The sequence below is a fragment of the Poecilia mexicana genome, unplaced genomic scaffold, assembly GCF_051168715.1.
Source record: "Poecilia mexicana isolate PSO_F unplaced genomic scaffold, ASM5116871v1 scaffold_11, whole genome shotgun sequence".
Classification (NCBI taxonomy): domain Eukaryota; kingdom Metazoa; phylum Chordata; class Actinopteri; order Cyprinodontiformes; family Poeciliidae; genus Poecilia; species Poecilia mexicana.
This window is the reverse complement of record NW_028263380.1, coordinates 23,236,788-23,261,318: the sequence shown is the minus strand read 5'-3', so window position 1 is coordinate 23,261,318 and position 24,531 is coordinate 23,236,788. Positions and strand designations below refer to the sequence as shown.

Genomic DNA, 24,531 nt, shown 5'->3' with positions numbered 1-24,531 from the left:
CATGACTTTTTTTTCACATTATAATACTTACTGCCAAAAATGTTGAGAAAACCCAGCATTTTACTCCATACAGAATTGAATATCATTAGAGTATGACTGAGCATGTGTGACTTACCTTAGTTGTGTTTGCAGTTTGGTGGCTTTGCTGATGAAGTCATCCCAGACGGGGTAGCTGCCCTGAAGACAGACAGAAAAAAAGCAATGATAGATGCAAACTTTCAGTATATTCAATCAAATATCAAATTAAAAAAAGTTTGATCTAACACTAAGTTTGGGAACATCATCCTTTTATTAGCAAGGCAGTGAAGAAAAGGGGGGACAATGTCAGCTTTACTATATTATATGATCATACTCCTACAGCAGGTCCACAGTTTGTTTTACCGTTTTATCCTTTAAACTGATATCATATGCTTTCAGCAAGAAAACCAGCCAAATTATTGCCCCTCATGAAAAGCTCCCCCATGCATAACTCGTCTGACCTCAACACAAATTCTAAACAGAAAAAGCTCGGTCTCCGTCACACAGTATGGAGACCGATCAATAGGGTCGATCCATACGCCCCACCCAAAGCTGCCTGTGCACAGAAAAGGGCCAAACAAGCCCCTCCGGGCATGCAAATCCAGCCCATGTCCACAGACTGCGACTAATATGAGAAAGACATGAGGGCCGAGAGAGCAAACGCTGCAATGCGGTGCTGCTCGACGTGTGCTTTGAGAAGTTACACTGAAGGAAACGCTTTGACACTGCAGCTAAACACACAGGGACACGAGAAAGTAGGGTACCCTTCTAATGTCAGCAGGAGTCACAGGGTGCCATCCAAGAGGGTGGGGCTTTTAAACCCTCCTTTTTAACTGCAGCAAAAGATCTGGGGAGTCTCTACTCACAGGATCATGTGGTAAACACCAAATTTATCACAGATTTGTTTTCAATCCCAAACAAAAATGTGACTTGTGAGTCATAAGACTCATAAGTCGTATGATTAAATTGTAATACTTTGAAAAGTATTACAATTCCTTTGCCTGTTTAAAATTCTAAATAAAGGATTTCCAAAATAAAGGGACAGTTAGCAGTTTTGTTATAGGCGGATCTATGAAGTTATCATCTGTATTAACCTTCTGTGCAGAAACATAACCATACATAGCTGGTAAGACAGATCTTCTATTTTAGCTACTGTAATAAATTGTTAGAAATGTAAAATTCAAACTAAAAGAATTTATGCCAATGGGATAAAGAGACATATTGATTTATATGAAACACAACTTCACAAGATGTGTTAAGTTTGCTGCCATTTTGTTAGCCAAACTACACAAATACTACACTGGTTAAAACTGCTGATTATATCATTTCACAGAATCAGCTGCAACTCATCTGTCCAGTCTATGACACAAGCTAATGTTATAGATGAACAAAAATATGAAGTACGAAGTTTATGATTTATATATTGCGCCAACGTGTGCAGCTCCATTATAAGTAATTTGTGACAGCATCTCTAAGACTGTTCTTATTAGGGTTGTGCATTTATCCCAAGTGTCAAATTCATAAATTTAGGTTAAAACGTAATTATGCTACTTGTATGGTCTTATCTTATGTCTTCTGGCTGTGCGCCTTTGTTCCTTTAAAAGGCTGAACTTATGAACTTTGTGCAGATTCGTTTTGTCAGCCCAAAATGGCAGATTCGTCACATTAGATGACTCCTTTTACCCAAAACTACTAGAGCACAAAATAGCAATGGGTGAAATGATCAAATCAACACAATCAATCCGATTAGCCTAAATCTAAAATAAGGGGGTAAGCTATGTACATTTTATTATAGAACCTTTTAGAAGATACACTAAATTGAGAGCAAAAATTTGTTGCTGGAGATATTCATTGTCTTACTCATTTATCATTTGTTTATTTCATTAAGCTTTATTTAAACTGCTTAAACTGCTGCATTCAATCTCTGATTAGTGTTAATTTTTCTTATGTCAAAAAGTCAACAAGAAGCTGTCGGGGAAAACGCGTCTGAAGACAGTTCAGTGTTTTTCAAGTGCAATAAATCGTCACTTTAAATCAGTAGCCATTCCAATATTGGCCAAAATAATCAGGATTATATTTTTTTCAATAATTAATTAGAGCTATATTCAATGCATGAAAATCTGAAAGACTGTGTGTTACACTGAGTTGTTTGGAAATTAACTTAGCAGGTTATCGATCAGCTGATCAGGCTAATGAGGTGGATTGATCCAACCAGCAGCCTTAATTTAACATTGTAACACTCATAATGACAAGTGCTGACCTTGTTAAAGTGTAGACTGTTTATAAGCTAATAAGCCACCGAATACACAGATACAAACATTTAGGTTTGTTTTTCATTGCTGAATTTAACAAAATGGGACCTCCATCATACAACCCTTTCACCACATTATTTTATTTTATTTTTCTAGAAATTCCTTGTGATTCGACATCTATCCATTAAATATAAATACACCATTACTTGTGACTTCACAGAGACTTACAAAAAAATGTCGAACAATTCTAAACTATCACTTTGAATGTTCAGTTTTTAGTCCATTCTGACTGCATTCATGAGTCCAGGGTCCTATAATAAGATCTTTTGCCATGCTATTCATTTAGATTCTCATTGATAAACATAAGACATAATACAATATTCATGACACATTAACCATTGTATGAGAAATGAGGAAGTGGAGGAAGAGGGAGTTCCTCCTCTTCTGGTTCCACTTAGCGACCACCATCTCTTTCTCCTGCGTCATCCTCTGCACATTTTCCCCATCCAACGGTGCAGCTGGGCGTGTTCAGCCTCTCGTTTGTGAGAGTGATGCCCGGCGTCATTGCCTGGCTACCGTTGCCATGGCAATGCTCCTGCTGCAGAAGGGGCTTCAGATAGAGAAAGGGGCTGCTTTTTTGGGGAGGGGAGAGTCTCACGTGCATGTAGCCTCACCCAAACACACTTCTGTGCTCCCGATTTGCTTCCGTTTGTCTTTTTCTCCATGTTGACATGCATTGCACACTTACTTTAGCAGCGTTTTTCCATACCTACCCTCCTTCAATTTGTCAAAAGCACTGGCATTCCTTCTTCCGGCTCATTAATCAAATCTTCTCTATTGCACTCCATATTATACATGTATATATAGCCACAGCTCATTACATCCTCTCTGTCTCCTGGCTTCCTTCTCTTTAAAATATACACAGAAGAGAGGGCAAGGTCTCAGTCGCTGCATCCATCAGTCACTGAGGACATAAATTGTCACCGTGGTAACAACGAGAGGCAGCAGAAGCAGCTTGCTGGTCCTTCAGGAATCCACTGATCCATTTGTTCAGCTCTGTAAGCAACTGGACAAGCTTAAACTATAAAATCATTTGCTTTTTGCTTGTTCCAGGGTATTTTCTTTAATGTTGATTGTGAAGAACCGTAGGCTAAAGCAAAGCTGATTTAATTCTCTTAAAATATTTGTCCAAGCCTTAAAGGAGAGAGATAAAAAGAAATGCCAGTCCAGCCATCAATATTTTTCTATACATTACTGGATACGTTTCTGCTCCTTTTATTAAAATCTGAGAATAACTCTCAGTATTATTTGACAGTAATTTCTTTGAAACCATGTCAAACTGATATAGTGCAAGTAGCGAAAAGCCAAAAATCCTTTTTACAACAAGACAGCACAAACATGTAGTTATTTAAGGCCCTGGTGACATTTAGACAGATTTTTCTTGATTTGTTTTTTCTTTTAAATCTCAAAGGTCTAAGGCATCTCAAATCAAATATACAGTAACAACTTCACTTTTAAAATCATCACATTTTAAAACAATGCGAACCAGACTGGCTAAAACAGTGCTGTGCTAAATAGTCAAACTATTCCTCAAGTGAAACTTCAGTTGTGTTTTCTGTGACATTGTAATCTCTGGCTACGTCACACACCTCTACTTGCTTCACTGAATAAAGAACAGTAAATTTATGAATTGATTGAATAACCCTTTCAAATATATCAAAATGTATTGAATATGACCGTAAGCCTTACTTTAGATAAAATACATTCAAAAACTTTGTGTTATGTCATGTAAGGGCCAGTATTACAGTTCCTAGCAACTTTTAAAAATAAATAAAAATCAATGAAACTTGACTTGTCAAACAGAAACATGACCTCTGCAACTGAAAACAAGAACAGAGACAGGTTCAGGATAGCCAGCGGGTTTGTTCCAGCAACAACACAAAGATAAAAACTCAAAGTGCCCCGCTTGACCAGAGCTCCAAAAATCAATGTGCAGTTCCAACTTTAATGTTTCCATTGCAATCTAGATGTTGTTACACCATTAAACCTAAAGCACATCATAAGGTTTATTTATTTCACTTAAAAGGCTGTTGAGAACTCTGTTAACCTTTGCGATTTGGTTGCAACAACAGGCAGACACCTGATTTGAAAAAAAGCTGATTTTCTGTCTTATTGAAGTCTTAGTCAAAAGCCTTTACTAAACCTCTGAAGCTTGACTATAGAATATCAAGAACCAAGTGCAAGGAGAAACATGGCATCCTGCAATTTACAGTGCAGGACTTCTAATATGCTGAATATCCAGAAAATCCCAAACTTGTATAAATTACAAAGATCCCGAATTCAAAGTCTTCCAAAGTTACAGCAAACTAAGTCAGAGAGTCAATTATTGTCTTCTGTAGAAGTTACTGAAAAAAAAACAGGCTGAGTTTTGTGGAAAAAAACGACAACAATATTTTGCTTTTACACAAGCTATTTATGTGCCACTTAACATCAGCAAGAGTTCCCTATATGGACATCAACTCTCTACACAAAGAACCGCAGCAGTGGTGCTTCTACGAAACATGAACTATAAAACAGAGGAAAAACACCACAGCAGATCCAGGTGTAAAAGCAGATTTTAGGCTCAGTGTAAAGCAGCTCACATTATAAGAGGATGAGCTGGTTTCTCCTCTGGGGACAAGCATGCAGATCAGTTCCACTTAAATGGATCAACAGTAATGTGTCTGCTTCGTTTTAACCAGCACAACGGCGTGTAGATGATTAACGGCTTATTGCAAGACACGTTCACATTTGCAAGGGATGTGGGAACCATTTGGGTATACATCAAACTGCAGAGAGGGGATGCAGATATTGAAGTGAAGCGCTGAATGAAGCAAAATGAGGCCACGCTAAACATCTCATGCACTCAGTTTAATCAAAATGGGGTAGGAGGTCAGTCTCACAGGACACCCGTTAAATGATGCACTCAGCAGAGTAACACAGAGAAGCTGATGATCTGATATCCGAGCGTCTCTTATAGCCAATGTATAACTCTCATTCCTGTATTAATCATTACTTTTTAAATAATTAACGCTATGCTGTCATATCACCACTTTGTCAACGCTGTTTTAAACAAATGCACCTTTTAAACGCCACAGCCCTAATTAATTAGCTCTAATTTGCACCTGCAGCATTGAGGAACTAGAGTAAAAAAAGAAACTAGAGTTAAAAAAAACCTGAGTTAGAAAAAGTGGATACAATCTAAATAAACCGCAGGAAGAGTGAAATGGTCTTATTGGTAATAAATCTGACATTTTATAATTGTGGAAGTACTTTTCACAGTTTTTTTTTTTTTTTTTTTGAGACATCAAAACCAAAATGGAACTCCAAACTTTTTTAAAAAAAGTGGTGTATAATGTTTTCATTTTCCACAGTTCACCATGATCCAGACTTTAGATCCTGATTAAAGTTAGTACTGGGTTAACTCCAGGTTTTAGAGGCCGTTTACAACATGATAAAGAACCAGGTAATGATAATGTAGATATAACAACACTTGTAGATTTTAGCTGTGTTTTTTAATGGGATACTTACATTAAATGTCCAGAACATACACTGAAAGCATCAGTAATATTTGTTCAAATCTATTTTTATTGTTGCTCTATTGGAAAATATGCACTTCATTTTTCGTCATTTTACACAACATCCTACAGAAGAAAATGTATCGCCTTGTTTTTGCAATAGTTATGGTTTTCTTCTTTAAAACCTAAAATAACATGAAATATTTTTAACAAGTTGTCTAACATAGATATTTATCAAAAATAAGTAATCTTTTTAAAAATAATATTTGTGGCAGTAAATGAGTTTTATTTAGCTACAGATCCATTTTTGAGAACAAAAACAGATCTTTGATTGTGAAGGTTGCAGAACCCTGGGCTAGAGCCACAATCCTGTTAGGGAATTGGCCAACCAAACAAATTACAGTGCACTAGAGCTTGTTGAGCAAATATTATACTTCCAACAGCTTTAGCAGTGCTGAGTTTGAGGAAAGAATTGTCTTTAGCACCTAAAGATGAGTAAGTTTTGAGCAACAAAAAAAAAAACCTGGCAATCTCCCAGTCTTGAGTTAGTTTTGCCTCTAAACAGTCCAATTTAAGACAATAAAATGAGCTTTGTATATCTTTAACTGTCACTAGCTGTTTTTTTAATAGATCCAGTTTGACACAGCGAGTACAATTTTGTTTAAAAAAAAACAGATCAGATATCAGATGTACATCTGTAAAAAAAAAAAAAAAAAAAGAACTGGTTGATTTGGGAATATTAAGCATGTGTTTGCAGGAATCATGAAAAATGATTTCATTGGTGCTGAGCTGCCGCTGTTTAAAGCACTTATCTGCCAAAATTCAGAACACAACAGAGCGAGGTTCAAACATTTAGCCTCGGAAAAGCAAACTGGTTCGTGCTGCATATTTTTATTCCTTTAATCAATCAAGAACAGGTTTTGATACCAGCTTTCATTATCATTTTTCAATCATGTATCAAAAATTCCTAAAGATATCATATTCAGTTTCATTAATTCAGAGCCACTTCCCCCATCAAAAAAGAACTTGCATCAAATTAGCTTTTCTCAAGATCTCAGGCTTCTAGTTTAAGCTCCCTCCTTTAAAGAACATAAAATGTTCTACATGACTAAGGGTTGTTGGGTAAAGGTAAACAGTCGGCACCTCATTTTAGATTACAGACAAACACAATCTTATTTTACCTCATTAACCTTGTGCTTGTGGCATTTCCTGTTTGTTTTCCTTTAATTCGGCTGACGAGTGGAGGGCGAATGAAAATAGGACGTTAATGCATTCTGGAGACAATTAGCAGCAGACTGAGGTCTCCTCCACAGCGACACCGAAACAGACGCTCCCACCCACATAGTTGTATCAGATGAGAAATCTGTCAGCGAGTCTCCAACATCATTTTTGTCAATTATATTTTAAAAGATAAAGTATACGGTGAAGTCAGACAACAGACTCAAATTGCAAGATTTAGAGTTTCCAAATATCAACTGGTGAAAATGTGTTTGTCACCTGAAGGATACAGCTCTGGTCGCCAACTGATTACAGAGTCAGCATTCAAAGATCTGGCCACTGAAAGTGAGGGAAATTGCTTGAATGTGACCCGACAATCAGTGTCAGACATATCTGATTCTGAGTTCTCTTCTTATTCCCGACTCGTCACCTACTGATGCCTCACCAGCCTCCGGAAATGATTTCCATCATGACTGCTGGATGCATCACACTCCAAAACAGCACGTGGCCTTCACTTGTCCAACAAAACTATATAGAACTGTCCAGAATTAACACAAATTAACACCATAGAAATCTGCCTCTCCAGCTGCAGAAAGAGATTAAAAAATAATAACTATAACATACAGCCAAGTCCAAAATTATTCATACTACTGGCAGATTAAGATTTAAAGTAATCTTAGTTGGCATCCAAGTAAGAAATGTAAGTGCTGTACAATACCACTGAAGAAGGATAATTGGCAACAAACAGATGGGAGGCAGCTTTCATTATGTTAGGATGCAAAGCTTAAAGATAAAAGTTGGTAAATTTCCACATTGCATATGCAGATCAGCAGAAAAACAGAGCATCCTCTCAGTAGAAACCATGTGGTGCTCTGTGACTGTCACAGGATAAACAAGCAGCTGCTGCACAAAATTGTTCAAATTGTATTTTTGACTGATAGCAGCACAGAGTTGAGTTACAGACTCAAGGCAAAAACACAGGAACTTCAGCTTGGTCACAGACTCAGTTAAACTGTGATAGCTGACTAATCAAATAATCAAAATTAGTTGATTTTTCCTTGATTAGCAAGTCAAATGCAGATTTATGTTCATTTTCAAATGTATTTTTATATTTCGTTTGTGCTGCTAGTGACATTTATTCATTAGCAGCTCAACAGGCAGAGAAGAGAGGCAGACAACATGCTGTAAATGGAACGGGGTCAGGAATCGAATCCAGGACAGCTATGTTAAGGACTACAGGCTCACTAAAACCGAAAAATTCTTCTTTGCCCTATAAAGTTTAGTGTAGACAAAGTTTTCCCTCCTACTAACATCAGTGGGGTTTAGCAGAGTTTTAAAGCAGCAGTAAAAGTCAACATGTCCAAACAGACGACCTCAAACAGAAACCAAGCAGCTTTAAAAGTACATCTCTGAAAATGACTTCACTGATACATTTCTAAACAAAACAAAAAAAAAAAGAAAAGAGTTCAAACTGGGAAACTAAAATGTTCCTGTCTTCCAAAAGATTAATTTCTCATTTGATCCATCATTAAATATGACGACAAGGATCTCCCAATGCATAAACACAAGAATAGGTTCTATTCTGGAGGCTTAATTCATATGCATACACCTGCAAATGAGTTTAACTCATTTCTGATGCATTTAATCTGCATCTGTTACTTTAAAACTGTTTGGCTTTAATCCAAAACCACTTTTAACCGCAAAAAAGTCTTTGATAGCTAGCTGCTGTTAAAAAGATTGCGTTTTAACTCTTTAAAATCACATTCAAAGTTACTGTGATGTTTTATCGATTACAGCCTTGATATCCAGAACGAAGATAAAGATCAAAGTCTTATTGGATCTTAAAGGACTAGCTGTTTCTCCTGAGACTGAAGGAACAGAGAGGCAGCACGAGGATAAAGGAGAACAACAAACCGGGTGGAAGTGGGAGGAGTAGCGTGGGAGAAGATGAAGAAAGAGTGAGTAGAGAAAGAGGAGGAAATGGAGTGAATGACAACAAACAAATATAAAAACATGGAAACATGAGAAGGGAAAAGGGAGTGGCAAAGGACTCCAGACCTTCTTCAGAGAACCCACAGCTACACTTGTTAGAAGCCACCTGTCTGTAACTATAGAACCAACAGGAACAGATGTATCCGTCATGCAACATTCCCATTTATCAACCAAAACTGATAAATGGGTATACTGGGTTCACTGGGGTTTATGTCTAATTGCTATATTAGGCAGAAACCCACAGCATTCCTGTGGTCTGAAGTACTCTAAATGAGAGGTCAGGAAAAGTGTTGAAGTGACTGAAGTTTTCTCTGACTGTGATTGGGCATGAAATGGGGCACCACTGACCCTCTCAAGTGCTGCTGTACGACATACTGCTGAATTTAAATCGTTTCTTTTTCTTCCAGACAGGAAAGACAAATTTGGGTGTTTGGAAATATTTCCATTCACAAAAAGCTACAGCTGCTCTGATGGCCAAACATCTCATGTTAAAATATGTATGGTGCTCTCTATAAAACAATGTGGTTACATATATCTGGCAAAATAGACTTGAAAATACAAATGCATTGAACAATGTTTATTCTGTGAGTAGATCCACGAATGGCAACAAAATAATGAATGTTATACCATTATTTTAACTGTAAGAATAATTATAACAAAATCAAATAAATCTTGTGCTCAAGATTATGAGAATCTATTTCCATCACTTTGACTGGCTGCTTGTTGCTTTTCTGTTTCTGTTTCCGTCAACTCTTCACTGGAATCTGTCTCATCATGGCTACTGATGAGACTTAAATTTGCTGTTGTGAACTGATTTTTAAAAATAAACTAAATGAAGGTCAGCAGTGCCTACTCAACCTCATTAGAAACATATGATGGTAAAGGAGCAAACTTTTCATCAAATTTCCTTTTTGCATTTCAGCATCAAAGTCCAGTTTTCTTGTATCAGAAGATGATGAAGTGAACATTGAAGGCACTTTTGCTTTGATGAGTAGAAAAATAATTGACTTCAAAAATATCTTTAAAAGATGAAAGACAAACATAAATAAGTCTCAGAGGTGCACCATTCATATTTTTTCATTTTCTAGTTTCATCGCCAATTCTGATTTCAACAGATTTATAACCCCAACACCCACCTGACCCTTAAACGGGGCTATCATACAAAAAGACATTGAGAATTGGTGGGAGTTCTTTTTGTGACAGTATTTGACCTGCATCAGGAGGGAAAGATCAAGAAAAAAAAATCATTTCTGAATCAATCTCATATTTCCCCAAGGATAATCTCCCATTTTAGAAGCCATTTCTTGAAAAAAGTTGACAATTTGCACTGACAAATAGCACAGCTTTAAAATAGCTACTCATTATTTTTTCATTAGCAGACTTCCTGATTAATTTCCATTCTTTTAAGCAGATTCTATTCTTGAAGAAAGGAAAAAGAAAAGGAATTTGAGGGAAATGTTATCTCTTTCTATGAACAATGTAACCCATTCTCATGAAACGCCAGTGACATGTTTAGATTAACCTCTAAATAAAACATCTAGGTTTTCTGTTGAGTTTTGGATTTTCTTTGAAGCTGAAAGGAGGCTCAGCATCTTGCACCTAATTATGTTTTTATCTCCTGCAGCGCCAAAGCAACAGTGATTCATCCATGCAAAGCTCTCCTGTGTTTGGTTACCTTGGTAAACCTGGGTTTACATGCTACTGAGGCAATGAGCTGCAGCCCTTCACATCCTGCCCCCCACCCACCCACCCAGCTCTCTCCCCTCCAGGATAATTAGCAAATTAATGATGTCGCTTGCAAATCAGAGAGACAAACACAATTACTCCAACATTCCCTGCTTTTGTGCAACGCAGCCTGGAGGATCACTTTGAAATTTATTACAGGAAGATTGTGATCACAAGTCAAAAGAAGCAACAATTTTCATTTGTTACCTTCATGTCTCCAATGACAGTCTGGAAAAGCCCCCCCAGCGCGCTGCACTCCCTCTCCATCACCGTCTCCATCTTCAGCTGCGTGAACGGAAATTGCAAACAATCTCACACGCAGCTCCCGGAGTCCATTAATGACGCGGAACCAAACGAACAAATCACAGAAAAAGGGTGGAACTGATCGGAAAAGGCTCAGCTTCGCGCTGCGGGGTGTCCCCGGCTGGTAACGGAGCCCTGAACGCGGACAGAAGGCGCAGCAGAGTCGGTTAGTTTCCAGTCGCAGCCGGTAACTCCCATGTCTGCAGCAGGAGGAGGAGAGGCATGACGGAGGTGGGAAGTGAAGTGACAGCAGAGAGGAGCGCGGCACCGCCGGAGAGAGGAGCAACTTTCCACAGAGCTGCGCCTCAGGCACCAAGACAGGGGACCGGGCACGGGAGCGCGCTTCTTTGGGCCGTGGACGCGCTGGAAGTTGGCCCCGCCTACAAATCAGGGAGGCTTTTTTTTTCATAATGGAGGGTGTTGTCTGAGGGACAATACTGATTTAATTACTAGGCCCAATAGGCTGTGGTTATTAACACGCAAACATAATATTCAAACAAACCATCTCAGATGTAGAAGAAGGAGGAAAAAGAACAGAACAGTCAACTAAAATAGATCAATTTTAGTCACAGCAGATGAACAAGCATTTACTTACAACACACACAAAAATATATTTTGAACGTAAATAAGAAGGAGAAGCATTAGGGACTGATACCGAGCGTAAATTTCTAGACTGCTGCTCAATGAATGAATGAATGAATGAATGAATGAATGAATGAATGAATAAATAAATAAATAAATAAATAAATAAATAAATGTCAGAAAGGGGAGCATATCAGTAAAAGATGCTATTTTTAAAATAGTTTGTGCAAAATTTCACAACAAGAGAAATATCACAAATAATCTTTTATTTTTCTGGATTCATAGTTTTAACAGGACTTTCATTGAGAAGCACTCACGTTCATCTTTTTGACCACGTCGCCATCTAGTGAATATTTTACTGAACTACTTCATTATAAGGAATAAATACACAGTATGGAATAGACAGGAAGGACGAATTAAACAAGCATTTTTAAAGGAAAAAATTATCAGCGAGATAAAAGTTATACTAAATTTAACAGTTTTATCTGAGGACTTTGTGAAATTTAATTCACATGCGGAATACATTTAAGCAGTAGATCCAACATTTCTTCCAGATTTTGCACTGATTTTACATTATTTGTCTAATCGAGTTCAGTTTTAAGGAGTTCTTCAGCAGTTTTGTTCTTCATTTAAGTCATGGTGCACCCAGTAAGCAAGTATGTGACCCAATTTGCATTTACTTGAGACAGAAACATTGTCTCAGTACCTCAACAGACAAGAAAACTAAGACAGGAACCTCTAAAAATCTGGGTTGGAGAGAGCAATGTGGACCTGTAAGTGAAGGACACAAAACTAACAAATGGCTGGTGGAATAAAGGATGATTATCTCCTATAAATGTTGTCAAACGGCTTAATTTCTGTTTGACACAAAGACTCACAGATACAGACTTAACATGAAGAAGGATGTTTTTTTCACCCAAACAATCCCAAGATACCATTCAGTGCACATGATTCAGGATGAATCTAAAAATAGAAACAGAAATGACCTTCTTCCAGGAGCTCTGAAGAGTTCCATAAACAGCACACACATCTTCCCAAATATGGCCTTATTACTTCTAAACACACAGCTCCAGCTTCATGGAAGCACAGGATTCTCTGCACACACTTTTCACATATGGCAACTTGTGCTTCAGCTTTGACTGCCTTTAGGCTCATAAAGACATTCTTTTCTTTTTCCACTCACTGTGTGTACACGCTTTATATTGATGAAAAGTACTATTTCCACTGACAGATTATTTGACTTATAACATGGGAAAACGTCTTAGTATAAGTGAAATAATCTACCAGTACTTTATCAAGACATTAATGATTCAAAACGAGCTCATATGTCTTGCTGAAAAGCTACTTAGTTGTTTTGTTCCCTTTATTTCAAGTGTATTTGAATTAGAAACTAGAAAAAAGTACTAGGATTTTTGTTTTTGCAGTAAGACTTTGCCAAGCCTATATATCAACTACTCTAGTGTAGCAAAATGTAATATGAATAATTATGAGGCAAAAATGAAACAGGTGAACTGAAATGCACCCAATTAGCAGAAATACACAAAACTGAAAAACACTGTTTACATATATACATTATGAACCATTAACCAGTGACTAATTTAGTGAATCCCAAACAAAAGAAAATTGACTTTATGTATAGATGTTTTGCTTTATATTGTAGGTTTAGTTTCAGATTAAATTATGAAAATATGTGAGAATTGGTGAAGTTTCTTAAAATCAAGAGTTAAAAGCCTTGAAGTGTTTCTTAGTACAATAGCTCAAATACATTTTGGAAAGATATTGCTAGTACAGTAGGATCAAATTATGACAAGATGTGATATTCATCTGAACAGACCTTAAGTTAGAAGTTTAAAATGTTGAGTGTAAAAGGATGCATTTAACCCACTTTGAACTGAACAGGGATCAGCTGGGGAGCCTGGCAGTGTTACAGAGTACCATCACTTACCATGTAGGCCTGCTGCTTAATGACAGGGAGCACAAAACACATGGGATGATAGTCTGTGCACAGAAGAAAGCAGGGTTCTGTCATTATCTGGCCTGAATAGTGGAACAATGAACTAATAACTGCTATCAGAGTGGCAGGGAGGGGGATAATGAGGAGGGTGGAGACAAGGAACCAGCGATCAGACTCATTTTACACTGCTTTTCATGTACAATGTTACGATATTTTAAGTGCTTCCCTGCATGGTGAAAAACACCCAACACTGAAGCGTTGAATAGAAACCGACATACCCAAGTGCTACTTGGCATGGATTCATCCCTTCAACACACCTAAAAGCTAATTGAAACCAGTGATGCAGAGCACAACATGCTAAAAAGGTAAGCCACATTAGTTGTGTTTGAGTAAAAAGTTACCAGTGCTAAGACGGTGAACACCAAAGGTAGCACTTTACCACATTTAGAGCCAATAACTGGTTGAAACATATAGTTCAAAGACCTACATGTTGCCCCTCCCCCATTGCCCTCTGGCCCAGTCTTGCAGTTAGTTGTGAATTTGATGAGACGTCTAACGTTTCCCTTAGCTTACATTTAGTTCTAGTGCAGCTCTCAACCTTATAGCACTAGCTACAGAGTTTCTTCCATATCACCAGCAGTTACACCCAGTTGGTAAAATAAGTCAGATGATGGAGCCTCTAAAATATTAAGGCTTGTACATCTGTAGTAGCTCTTGTAACCAATCTTGTAATAGACAAATGCAAAACAGTTTCAAGCAGTTTATTTCAGTATGAATCCACAAAGGACCAGAGGATTGGAAACCTGAGCACAGAAACAGAGCATTTATAGACATTGCGCAAGTGTGTAACATCAAAATGACAAAGTGACTTACAATTAAGATCTCAGAGCCCATTTCTGTTTGACAGTTGTAGTTAACTTCCACATTAGTAGGGAACTTCCACATTAACTGATCTACTGTAGAGCTTCTTGACCCAGGCTTCATTTATGAATTTCCACTGGTATCTTGCAAAATATCCTTGTTCTGAGGTACACTGGAGGCCAGAGAGCCCAGCAACCTTGTCTGCTGCCGGGTGGTATGGCAGCATGATTGCAGCCCTCTAGGATGGTTTCCAGGTGAGAGTGGTCTAGAACTCCTGAAGTTGGCACCAACTCGGTTAGAGTCAGAGGAAAGCACACTACCCCACACATTCTTGGTTTGCAGTACAGCTGAGGCCTTTTGGCGTCGCTGGGCAGTTGACTCTGGAGCCCATACACCAGAAGTATAGATGCCCAACTGGCCAGGATTGGTTTTCAGCGTAGCAGGCACTGACAAAGAGTGTTGGTGTCGTCTAGCAGTGGATTCTGACCTGGCGCTTGGAAGATTGACAGTGTGCCACATGCCTGCTTTGGTCTGGAGTACAGCAGGTGAAGAGAATGCAGGATGTTGATTGGATGGTTGGGAAGCAGGTTGTGGACCCTTTGCACTCGGAAACTTAACAGCATCCCACATGCCCGCCTTGGTCTGGAGTACAGCAGGTGGAAGGAATGCAGGATGTTGATTGGATGGTTGGGAAGCAGATTCTGGAGTCAACTGTATGCCAGTGGCAGGTGAACTGGGCTGCAGTCGAGGTGGTGCATAAATCTCAATTGCACCACTGGAGACAACACTAGAGCCATAGCGCCTCTCCCCTTGAGATGAAGGTTCCCTCATTCCTGGACCCCTATGGAGTAGGCCACCTGGCTGTTGCTGCCAAGTCAGAGCTGAGGCAGGTCTGTAGCTAGATACACTTCCTGGTTGACTGTAACTACTTACTTGCCTGCCATAACCCCTTTGACCTTGGCTAGGAACTGAGCCCCATAGTTTGGAAGCCTCAGTTGATAAATCTCCAAGGAAAGTTGAGGTAGACACAGAACCTCGTGGCAGTAGATAACTGGAGGGAACAGGTCGGTAAGAGCGGCGCAGAGTCTCAGCTCGAGTTGAAGGGCCAAGATTTCTACTTGGATATCTTAAGACATTTCCTATGGGAAAAATAAAGCCATTTGTGAGAGGTAGTTATGAGACAACACTTTGAGTTCAATGAATCCATACCTGTTGCAAGCTGCCCAAAGGTTGTCAGAGAGAGCAATAGAATGCTGAAAAGGACCAGTTAATCAGAATTGGTTATTTCATTTAACATTGTAATTTTACTCTGCAGAATTTTGAAGTGTAGTCAAACCTCAAATATAATCCAAAAGTCATTTCTTTGTTCAGAAAACCTGAAGCAAGACAGTCCGCAAACTGTTTGCTGTACAGACTGCTAAGAAAAGAAGCCCCAGTCTTAGCATCATACATACACCAGCTCCAATGGTCCTTTAAAAGGTTTCAGATGTCAGCCAGCCACACGGCTCACTGATTAATAATTGGAAGCAGCTTGGAGTCTTTTTTTGGGAACATGGCTGACGTTGTTTCTTTTGGGATGTCACTTAGCTTCATTCCTCACAGCTGTGAGCCACCCAATTAGCTCCTATAGTCTCTTAAAGGGGAAGTTCTTGCATTGGGCTTCAATATTTCCTTCCTGTAGTGTTTTTTTATATCATTATTCAACAATGAGATTTTCATCCTCTGGCTCATAATGAATTTAAATAACAAACAATGAATGAATAAATACAACACAATCGTATTTTTGTTCAATTTCCTTTTTCTACATGCAATGACAAATAAGTATTTATATTTTGTTCTACTGCATTGTATTTATGAAGTCGTTGGCAGGACATGGTGCCTGTTGTGGAAACATAAGGATATTTAGTTCTTTAAAATCTCTGTGCAGCTTAATCATACCTTATAAATCTGGCTTCATGCACAATCCTCATTCTGAGGAGGCAGAGAAAAACGGTGAGTGGAAGAAGCAACTTCATATTTCTTGATAAAGGCAATGCAACATCCATACCAACTAACATTAGTATGATTAACTGAATTTGACAGTGTTGGATTAGAATTAGATGTGAATTGGAGTGGATTTAACCCTAACTTTACTTTATGAGTGGATTTTATTTGATTGTATGTGAATAATCTAGACTTAACGCCATATTTGTTTTACTTTCAATTCTGTGAAACCTTAGCTTATGCTCAATAAATAGCATAAACCGGATATTAGCACAACTGAAGTGCTAATATCCATAATGATATTAGAAATAAACTATTTCTGCCTCTCACTTTGCACTACTTACAATTAAGCTAAAAGTTGTTGGATTGGATGTAAAAATATTTTCCTTCAAGTGTTTTGCTGCCAAGTCCTCTAAATGTTGCAAAACAATGAAAAAGGCTGAATCAATATAAAATATAAATATATAATGAGGGGAATCATTTATATCCTTTTCAGTAATCAATAATACAAAAATCTTGTTCACATTTCAGCAATCAAATCCTTTGCTAACTAGCTGTCGGCATTTACTCACAGGTATTTTTATTGTTTTTCTTTGGTGAAAAGATGTAAAAGTTTGGAAGGACTCTTTACGATCTAATTTTCTCCCTCCAGAGTTTCTCTATCAAAATCAAACCAGGACTCTGGCTTGGTCACTCAAAATGTTTTTTTTACTGTCTGCAAGGAAAAGAAATGGAGGTAAGTATAAAAAAATACTTTAAACCTAAATTGGGGGTATGGATAATTTGTGGCATAAATTTAAGTGGAACTTAAATCAATATTTCTAACTAGTGCAGTATAGGACAAAAACAGACAATGTGTAAAGCAAGCTGCCTCATATTTATTAATTCAGGGATTTATTTTAAAAATATACACTTCTTCATCAAATATTAAAATAGTAATAATAATAATAAAACTGCTCCTATTGTCAGCCATTGATTTCTATTTTACCTGTAACTTGTGTTTGTGCAAGTAATTGAACCTACTCAGGAAACCATACACATGTGACAGTTTTATTTAATATATTCAGTCATCACTGCTTTGTCTAGTTTCACAATATGATCATTCATATTAGTTCACATTGTACATTATCACATCACAAAGCTTCACACAATTCAGATAAGTTATTTAAAATTGTGTATCTTCTGCATGTAAGGTTTAGTTTTTATGTAGTTTTTTAAACAGAAATAAATAGTTGTAATACAGCCAATTAGTTTAATACAATAAAAATGCTTTAAAGTAGCAAAAAAATGGTCAAATGAATAAAAGGATAGAAATGGAGAGCCTTAAGGTGAATAGAAAGATAGCACAGAGGAATTCAAGATAAAAAAAGACTCTTTGATGAAGTGTTAACTGAGGGTTAATGAAGGGTTAACTGAGTTTGAGGCCAAGGCAAAGAGCAAGCTCGTTCTTCTGGATTTTTCCGTCTCTGTTGATGTCACAGTGACCCATCAGGGCTTTCCTGAACTTGTCCAGTTCCATCCCGCTGATACTGGGCTGCAGAAAGGTTTGAGAGAGCGGCTCTTAGAAGAAAAATCTGAGGTCACAGCGTTTCTGTCCATCCATCCAAATATTGTTTTAAAAATTAATTGCATACCATTGGAAAAACATATATTCAACTAGAAAATTTTGTAGCTCAAGTTAGAATTTGACACAGACACACACACTCATACACACACAAGGAAAATTAACCTAACACATATTTTTGGGCTACTGGAGAGGAAGCCGGAGTACCCTGAGAGAATCCACTCTTGCAAAGGGAGCGCATGCAAACATCGTACAGATGGGCCTGAATTTGAACCCAAGACCATGTTGAATTAAGTCTACAGTGCAAACAACTAAGTCATCATGCAACCCAATATAAATATGACTGGAGGCAGTTTCATCTGTGTTTATAAAATAAGAAAATAATCTGGAAATTTGTGATTTTTTTTTACCTTCACCAGCTCCATCATGTCCTTGACAAATCCATCAACTTCAGGCCCCTCCAGTGCACCTGTCTTACTCTACACACAAAACATACTTCAGCTCCATACAGGTAAAAGTCGCATTACCGTATCTTTAACTTTTAGTTTGGCTAGCACATTTTACTGTAAAAATAGAAGATCTTAACATAAGAACAATATCTAAAGAGCAAAATAAGTATTTTGTGATGCAGTACAGCTGCATTTCATAACTGAAATATTCTATAACAAAACTTTCAATTTCATAAAAAATCATCTGTGGCTTTATATTATTTGTAAAAGAAAATCAGGTTCAATTAGTCATTATGTGGTGGTAAAAGAGCAGAGAAGAGAAAGAATGAAACCAAAGAAATCTGAACTTACAACATCATAATGAGCAAATATCTTCTCAAAGTCCCTCTTTCTGTCCTCTAGACTGCAAGCCTGAAACAGTCAGATTAGATTTAAAGTTCATGAGGTCTGGAAGGATGTTAGAAAATTAATTTAAGAACATATAAATGTGTCTAGAGAAATGGGGTTTAAATTTGAACTCACGTCTGTCTTAAACTTCAGTAGAAAGTTTTCATTCAGTGCCAAAATTCTAAGAAAAAACAGAAAAACAATGAAAATGCAAAACAACAAATTCCAATACATTCTGACATTTATGTTGCATTTTGTTATTAGTTGCTTCTTTTAAGCATAACATATTAACCAAGAATGTAGTGCGCAGTCTTTTTTTAAATGTTCTGTTTAAATCTACAAAGTACATTACATACGGGAAACATACAAATCACAGAGACCTTATAAACAAGTGACAAAGTCAAGGTAACAATTAATGATTTAAGTGAAATACAGTTAGTCAGTTTTAGGTTTTTATACAATTAGCAGAATTGGTCGTAAATTAGCAAACTTTGCAGAAACTTAGGGCTCCATAAGCTCTTGAAATTACCCAGGACAAGATTTCAAAGAAACCCCTCATACAGCCACAGAATAAAAACTAAATGAATGCATGCTTGATTGATTATTTCCAAGTTGTGACAATAATTGATGGCAAGAAATCTTATAGAAATGGAAAGCCTATTTATTTTTGCTTTAATGGTGCCACATTTGTAAGGAAAATCCATTTGTGGGTTGAGCAGCGTGCCGTTGTTGTGTATGTGGGTTGCACCCAAGAAAACTTGAACAAATGCCTGGCCGTTGTGACTGTTTGGGGTTCACTATTGAGGCCCACGTTTATTAAAACATCAATCAAACAGCTCAATAAGCAACACCAAGCAGGGGCCAATGGCAGAATGAGCTGCTTGCCGTTGGTAGAGAGGTTCTTGCTGTTTTTTCAGAGCAGTGGTACCTGGCCATGTCGTTCAGATCCAGCCTGCCATCCCTGTTCTTGTCAAACATCTTCATCTGCAGGTACAGAAAAGATAAAATAAAGGCAACGTGCAGTGAAAAAGATATCTTAGCAACTTGGTCTCAACATGATGCCCTGTTACCATGGTTTCGGTATACTCCTCCAGCTTCTGGGGCGTGATGGACTTCCTGTGCTGGAGGAACAGGTCCTGTAGGAAGCCCTGTGGAGAGACAAGAGTTTATGAGCAACACAACTAATTTGATGTAAGAATCTGCAGGCACTTCTTAATATTTTTTGTTCAGATTCAAATACACTTAAAAAGAAAGATATACATATTTATATGAAGCTAAATCTGGAGACACATAACCTTAAGCTCATTGGCTGAAATGTAACCACTGCTATCTGTGTCATAATTTCTCCAAATCTGTAATGAAAGAAAGCAGATGCATGGTAAAAGCTTGAACATAATATTTTGATGACTCAGCAGGATTTTGTTTCACAATGAATGCATTGATTTTTATCCACTTACCCTCATGAACTCCACACTGTTGTCCAACGGAGTTTCTCTGCGAAACAACAGCAGGAAATTCTCCTCCACTGGAAGCATCACGACAGCCAGCTGGAAACAGGCATTAAGAGTTTTTGTGGAAGATGTTCTACTTTCAGTAAAGACACAGTTATTTACAAAGTGATCCGTCTTTATTCCCTTTTATGTTTTGCTACAATTTATATTCACAAGGCAATCATGATTAGAGAAAAAAAAAAGTGAGCTTTGATATGTTAAGTCTGCCAGGCTAATTTAAATTCTGTGCAGTCACTCAAACCTAAAGTCAAGCACATGAGGATTTTTTTTCTTCTCCTGTTGGACAAAAAAATAAATCTACGCAAATGTTTCCATCAGCGGCTCAGCTGTTTCAGTATTACCTCTTCAATCTGCACGTTTCTGTCAGGAGCGGAGTCATATGGAGACACAAATCTCTCCCTCATTCTTCTCACTTTGTCCTCTGTTATCTCCTCCATCTGAAAACATTTCGTGTTATTTGTGTTTTCATACCAATTTGCTTTTCAAAACAAATGAAAAACCAAAAACAAATGGAAGCAAATCCACATTCAGACTCTTTTGCAATAAAACCAATGATTATTCTTATCCTGAACCTCAGACATATATTTACCTTCATTCCAAGTTTGTGCAACATATGCTTGAAAAAGTCATCCATCTTCTTTCCTTCAATGTAGCCTTTGTCTATGAAAGAGAATATTAAAAGAATTTCCATATTTCACTAAAAATCTTCCATTTAAAAACTGAATAAAGCTACAAAACTATTCAATAGTTTTTCATTGGTAACATATGTGAATTTCTGTCTTTCAGTCTTTAAAATACATAGCTGAAATGAACAGTGATAACTTAGATAAAACTTTATATATAATTTAAAAAAAAATAATTTAAAATATTAAGATAATTCTTTTGTAAAAGATATCAGAATAATTAAGGTGATCCTCCTATACATAAAATCTTCATTAGTGATAGAATTCCATGCAAGTAAACTACTGTTTGGCAATAAAGTAATTCATTTTTGTCCTCAAGTAAATTAAAGAGATATGATTTTCAAAATAGTGAATCAGCAAATACATAATTCAAAGTTTAATCAATTATTATATTTACCTAAGCAAATGAAAATAAAAGCAAAATATATTATTTAATAACTGTTTTAATTTAGAAAGGATATATTAAGAGTTTCGTAGGTCTTTGTACCATCTTTGTCGAAATGTTGCCAAATCTGTAAGAAACGAGCAGCATCAAGTCTGTCCAGTGCACTGTCCATGGTTCTGGTGATCCGTACAAAAGCCAAGTTTATGACAAGAAAAAGGAGAAAAACAAAACTACAAGAGTAAAATAATTCTTTAGAGTTGCAGAGAAAATAAATATTCCACTGAAGTAAGATCAGACTTTTCCCTCTGGTGTATTCTGATATCAGTAAAAAAAATGGAACAACAGAGAGGTTGAGCCTTTTATATGTGAGGGGAGGGATAACAGGAGAAAATAACAGAGGCTGCATAGAAAGAGGGAGCGGGGTGCGTGACCAATACCTCATTTTAATGATATAAACATAACAATAGATTTTTGTCACATTTCCAGGCTAACATAACCATTTACATAATCAATTTAAAATGACATTTTCAAAAAAGGAAGCATAACATAATATTTTCCCAGTAAAATGAAGCCCATCACCAAGTTCTAGCAATCATTTTTCACAAGACAACAAAATGTCCTTATGACAAAAATATGTATTCACTAAACAGAAACCCTAAACAAACATCAATACATATTTACATAGCCATATAATACATACATAAGTGCAGCAGTACATCATTAAGATGCAAGTATACAACAACTTTTATTGTGAAGGTACAGCAGCAGTGTGGATAATTAAAAAAAAAAAAAAAACATCTCATGTTTGTTTACAGGAAACATTTGTGATGTTATCCCAGCAGGAGAGCAAAGGTGTGGTAATGGTGACAAACAAAACATTTTTGTTGAAGAATGCAGTTTTAAATGTTTTCATTCCCCAAAGAAAACCCTAATATTCTCAGTCAGACAAAACACACCAAAGCCAAAAGAAATACACTGTTTTAGTTTCTACAAGCTCAAAATAAAAAAAATAAAAAATAAAAAACAATAAAAAAAAAATAAAAACCTAGGAAATTAACTGATTAATGTACCGATACACTTTTTATTAAGTCTGAGTAAAAGATATAATACAGAAGTAATCAGAGAAATTTCTTTCTCGAAATAACTGATAAAACCAGCTAAATTTGAAGGTAAAATGATGCAACAGTAGTCAGGTTAGCATTGTAAAGTTTACTTCAAATGACAAAAATATAAACTGTTGATTTTAGAAAAACTTTGTAACAAAACCTTTCAATTTCCCCCATTCATGATGAATTTCAGCAGAATTATAAAACCTCAACACTGCTTTAATATACACCTAGGCCTGTCAGAATAACAAATTTTTCTGAGCGATTAATTGTCTAAAAAATGTTTGCAATAAACGATAATATTGGAATATTTTGCCCGTATTTTCTTAGAACATTGGTCGATCTAAGATTGTCGCTGGTGATTTCGTAACCGATCAGGAAAGCGCGGATTCTCCTCCGTGCTTTCGGAGGGGAAATTACGGAGGGGAATCCGAAACAGCTGACACGCCCCACCCCAAAATCTAGCGGACATCGGAGATGATATGTGGAAACAACAATAATATTTATTTAACATTTTGTACAAAGAATATAGAAAGGACAAGGGGAGGAGTTGGAGTCAAATTGCTACCGCAGTTGATAAACCCGGTAAGTTTTCAGCGGTTCTTTGTTAACGTGACATAAACGGGTTATAATGATTTTCATCCAGTCAGAACTTTACGCTGACTTTATGCATCACAGGTAGATTCTAGTAAAGCATTGATTAATGCCTCGTTTTAAAATGAGTTAACTGGACTTGTAGCCATTATTTTGTGCCCATGTGCCCACACGGCACGACGAACCCGATCGAACCGTTATACCCAGGATTTCTGTCGGCTAATGTGTCTCTCATGTTTTGAAAATGGGCCGACAACTCGTGTAGTGTGCGCTGGACATTACACTAAGGAAATGAGGAAGGGAAGGTCAGTGGAGAGCACCGGAGTTGAGCCTTTTTTCATTCAGTGTCATCAAGAGAAAGAAAAAAACGGCAGGAAGAGACGATAAAGCCGATAATTAAAATGAGGTCGATAGGTTTAATTTATCGTGCGATTAATTGATTTATTGTTTATCGCGACAGGCCTATATACACCCATTTGTATGTACAAAATATATTTTATATGTTGTATTTTCCCATGTGTTGGAATAAATGAGCTTTCCATAGTAAGCAATGTTTGACAAAAGATCTCTGCACTAGTAACATACGTCAGTCTTTATGGTCCTATTAAAGGTCTTAGCTGTGAAAACAACAGAAAATGTGTGAGATTGTAGAAACGTTTTAAACTCCTCTTTGCCATGTGTTGTTAGGAAGCTTTTAAAAGAAACACAAATTAAATATTTCCATACACAGACTCCTTCCCCTGGAACAGGGGTGTCAAACTCCAGTCCTCAAGGGCCACTGTTCTGCAGTTTTTAGATGTGCGACAGGAACAATGGAATGAAATGACTTAATTACCACCTTCTTGTGTAGATAATTTCTCCAGAGTCTTGCTAACAACCTAATTATTCTATTCAGGTGTGGTGCAGAAGAGGCACATCTAAAAGTTGCAGGGCAGCGGCCCTCCAGGACTGGAGTTTGACACCTGAGCCCTAGAAGGTTTGTTTTGTTCTGAAGGTATGATGGGATGAGATTTAAAAGATGCCGAACATCTTGCTGGAATCACATTGAAGGAGTATCGTCACCGGATTCGTCCTCAGATTTGTTATTAGGCTTGAGGTCAGAGCTCAAAGTTGAAATCTCGCTGCCAGCTGGACTGAGATCCATGTCTGTCTGAGATGGAAGCCTCACTAGAATGATACAAAAAAAAATGAAATTAGGACATAGGATAGACAAAAAAGATCTAAAAACATATAAGATTATAGGCGATCTTTGTGCTTCATCATAACAATGGTTTTTTTATGATGTTTTCTAAAGTTTCAATTGCTTTCCTTAACCTACCAAAGGAATTAATCTTTGTTTAATGAAATACGTTTTTTGGCTAATGAATTGTTTTGCATGTGGGGTTTGATAATAATTACGTATTCACA

General features: G+C 37.1%; 4 protein-coding genes across 9 annotated transcripts in view; all 4 read right to left on the bottom strand.

The window, feature by feature from the left end:
- LOC106919931 (MTSS I-BAR domain containing 1) overlaps window positions 1–11,800 on the bottom strand; it is a 55,903-nt gene extending 44,103 nt beyond the window's left edge. The window contains exons 1-2 of one of the 5 annotated variants that reach the window (XM_088010433.1): window positions 10,970–11,800; window positions 116–177 (exon numbers count right to left, since the gene is read on the bottom strand). In XM_088010433.1, the coding sequence (XP_087866559.1) occupies window positions 116–177; window positions 10,970–11,041 (134 nt within the window). In that variant the 5' untranslated portion in view covers window positions 11,042–11,800. The remainder of the gene's footprint in view (window positions 1–115; window positions 178–10,969) is intronic. The other 4 variants (XM_014990592.2, XM_014990593.2, XM_014990594.2 and 1 more) reach the window with 4 other exon arrangements.
- Window positions 11,801–14,347: 2,547 nt separating this feature from the next.
- LOC106919934 (uncharacterized) lies at window positions 14,348–15,946 on the bottom strand. 2 transcript variants are annotated; one of them, XR_001418731.2, is made up of 4 exons: window positions 15,799–15,946; window positions 15,672–15,715; window positions 14,475–15,601; window positions 14,348–14,404 (listed from the first exon to the last, which is right to left on the bottom strand). XR_001418731.2 is itself a non-coding variant. In XM_014990596.2 (3 exons), exons 1-3 carry the CDS (start codon window positions 15,912–15,914, stop codon window positions 14,586–14,588), a joined length of 1,176 nt encoding a protein of 391 aa, XP_014846082.2. In that variant the 5' UTR covers window positions 15,915–15,946; the 3' UTR covers window positions 14,348–14,585. The 2 variants fall into 2 exon arrangements, 1 of the variants encoding a protein (XP_014846082.2); XM_014990596.2 differs by having other exon boundaries at window positions 14,348–15,601.
- A 1,535-nt stretch (window positions 15,947–17,481) lies between these two features.
- LOC106919936 (secretagogin-like) lies at window positions 17,482–21,866 on the bottom strand. The gene is made up of 11 exons (XM_014990599.2): window positions 21,527–21,866; window positions 20,946–21,016; window positions 20,698–20,793; window positions 20,303–20,392; window positions 20,141–20,197; window positions 19,916–19,993; window positions 19,774–19,829; window positions 18,981–19,026; window positions 18,810–18,869; window positions 18,420–18,488; window positions 17,482–17,979 (listed from the first exon to the last, which is right to left on the bottom strand). The coding sequence occupies exons 1-11, from the start codon at window positions 21,864–21,866 to the stop codon at window positions 17,854–17,856; spliced, it is 1,089 nt and encodes a 362-aa protein (XP_014846085.2). The 3' UTR covers window positions 17,482–17,853.
- The window catches only part of carmil1 (capping protein regulator and myosin 1 linker 1), a 30,488-nt gene continuing 27,804 nt past the window's right edge, over window positions 21,848–24,531 (bottom strand). Inside the window, exon 38 of the mRNA XM_088010432.1 lies at window positions 21,848–24,291. Within this exon, the coding sequence (XP_087866558.1) occupies window positions 24,164–24,291 (128 nt within the window). The 3' untranslated portion in view covers window positions 21,848–24,163. The remainder of the gene's footprint in view (window positions 24,292–24,531) is intronic.